At 50.2% G+C, this 1,788-nt stretch overlaps 1 protein-coding gene across 1 annotated transcript; it reads left to right on the forward strand.

Annotated features, from left to right (window-relative positions):
* The first annotated feature begins 202 nt into the window (after positions 1–202).
* LOC126417088 (orexin receptor type 2-like) lies at positions 203–730 on the forward strand. Its single transcript, XM_050084982.1, has one exon. It carries the CDS (start codon positions 203–205, stop codon positions 728–730), a length of 528 nt encoding a protein of 175 aa, XP_049940939.1.
* The last annotated feature ends 1,058 nt before the right edge of the window (positions 731–1,788 follow it).

The following is a 1,788-nucleotide window of genomic DNA, read 5'->3' on the forward strand; positions in this document are numbered from 1 at the left end:
ATAGTTCCGATTTAATAATATTAAAATGATTTAGTTAGTGACGGTTTGGTAGGAGAACGTTACTATGGAGAGGAACTTCGGGTATTACCTACAGGTGCGAAGGTGTTTGACGCCTTTCGTCAGTGTCGGTGACGTACAGTAGACGTAGTCATGGGAGTGCAGGAGCGGTTGTGACGCTGGACAGTGTGACCTAGAGGTTGCTATGGAGAACGTCACGACAGACGGAACGTGGGGGCCGCTAAGCACGTGGGAGATACCGTCGAATGACAGCAGCTACAGTTACTCCATGTGGACCGACACGTCTGACCTCTGGACGGACGCCACCGACGTCCCGTCCACGGTGAACGTTACCACGACGGACGACTACGAGACGACTACCATGGAGTGCACCAACGACTATTGCATCCCGGACGTCGAGTACTGGGAGATGGTGTACCAACACATCTACCCGAAGGACTACGAGTGGGGACTCATAGCGATGCACTCCGTGGTGTTCGTGGCGGGGCTGGTGGGGAACGCGCTGGTGTGCCTCGCCGTGTACCGCAACCACGCCATGCGCACCGTCACCAACTACTTCATCGTCAACCTCGCCGTCGCCGACTTCATGGTGATTCTCATCTGCCTGCCCCCCACAGTGCTGTGGGACGTCACGGAGACCTGGTTCATGGGCACTGGGCTCTGCAAGGTCATCCTCTACCTGCAGGTAGGTGACCGCGAGCTACGGCTCTGATGCTCTCTCTCTTTTGTATTATTATCATTATTATTAATATTATTACTATTACGTATCGCCCCGTTCATTTCTACATGGAATGGACTTAATTATAACGGTTAGCACTAAATTAATTATGTCATCCAAGAATCCATTGAAATAGTCTGCAAGTATTTAGTATAACTATCTTCTGCAATTGCCAATTGTTCACGAGCCTCTTGTCGACCCCTATTTACGAGTCTGGGTATTTTGACATTGGCCTCTAGTATGCACACATTAAAAACAGTTCAGCATCTCGGTCTGAGAGTACCGGAACCTGTACAGAAAATTGGAATGGCGATCAACATAATTTCCGCCCTTTTTATTGCTCGTGAAAACCACATATTGTATGTTGTACTACCGCACAGTGAGACCTACAGAGGTGGTGGTCCATATTGTTGTACACAACGGAACCTCTAATAACCAGTAACACGTCCTCTTGCATTGATGCATGCCTGTGTTCGTCGTGGCATACTATCCACAAGTTCACCACGTCGTCCATAATCAGCCCTTTTCAATATATCCCAGGCATGTTCGATATGGTATGTGAGGTAACAGCCGAGTTGTGGTGCCCTGAGAATATCCTATGTTCGGAGTTGTGGCGGCCAAACTGGACGCTCGTCAAAACCGGGACCCGGCGGCAAACACACAGTGCCAAACGTTAGCCGGACGAGAGATGAGGGGGGAAGCCCCAGCGCGTGATCCAGACGCATGGCTGGGAAGTCCACTGTGACGAGGACGGTGCTTTGTGACAATGGAGGAGACATGCCGGGAGTGCCAAAGATGGCGGACTTTGTGAAACCTTGTTGTTGTTGTTGTTGTTGTGGCCTTCAGTCCTGACGCTGGTTTGATGCAGCTCTCCATGCTACCCTATCCTGTGCAAGTTTCTCCCAGTACCTACTGCAACCTACATCCTTCTGAATCTGCTTAGTGTATTCATGTCTTGGTCTCCCTCTACGAGTTTTACCCTCCACGCTGACATTCCAATGCTAAATTTGTGATCCCTTGATGCCTCAGAACATGTCCTACCAACCGGTCCC

The sequence above is a fragment of the Schistocerca serialis genome, chromosome 8, assembly GCF_023864345.2.
Source record: "Schistocerca serialis cubense isolate TAMUIC-IGC-003099 chromosome 8, iqSchSeri2.2, whole genome shotgun sequence".
Lineage (NCBI taxonomy): Eukaryota > Metazoa > Arthropoda > Insecta > Orthoptera > Acrididae > Schistocerca > Schistocerca serialis.

What these genes read in the sequence shown, in the direction of transcription:
- LOC126417088 (XM_050084982.1), top strand. Translation starts at nt 203, where the DNA reads ATGGAGAACGTCACGACAGACGGAACGTGGGGGCCGCTAAGCACGTGG.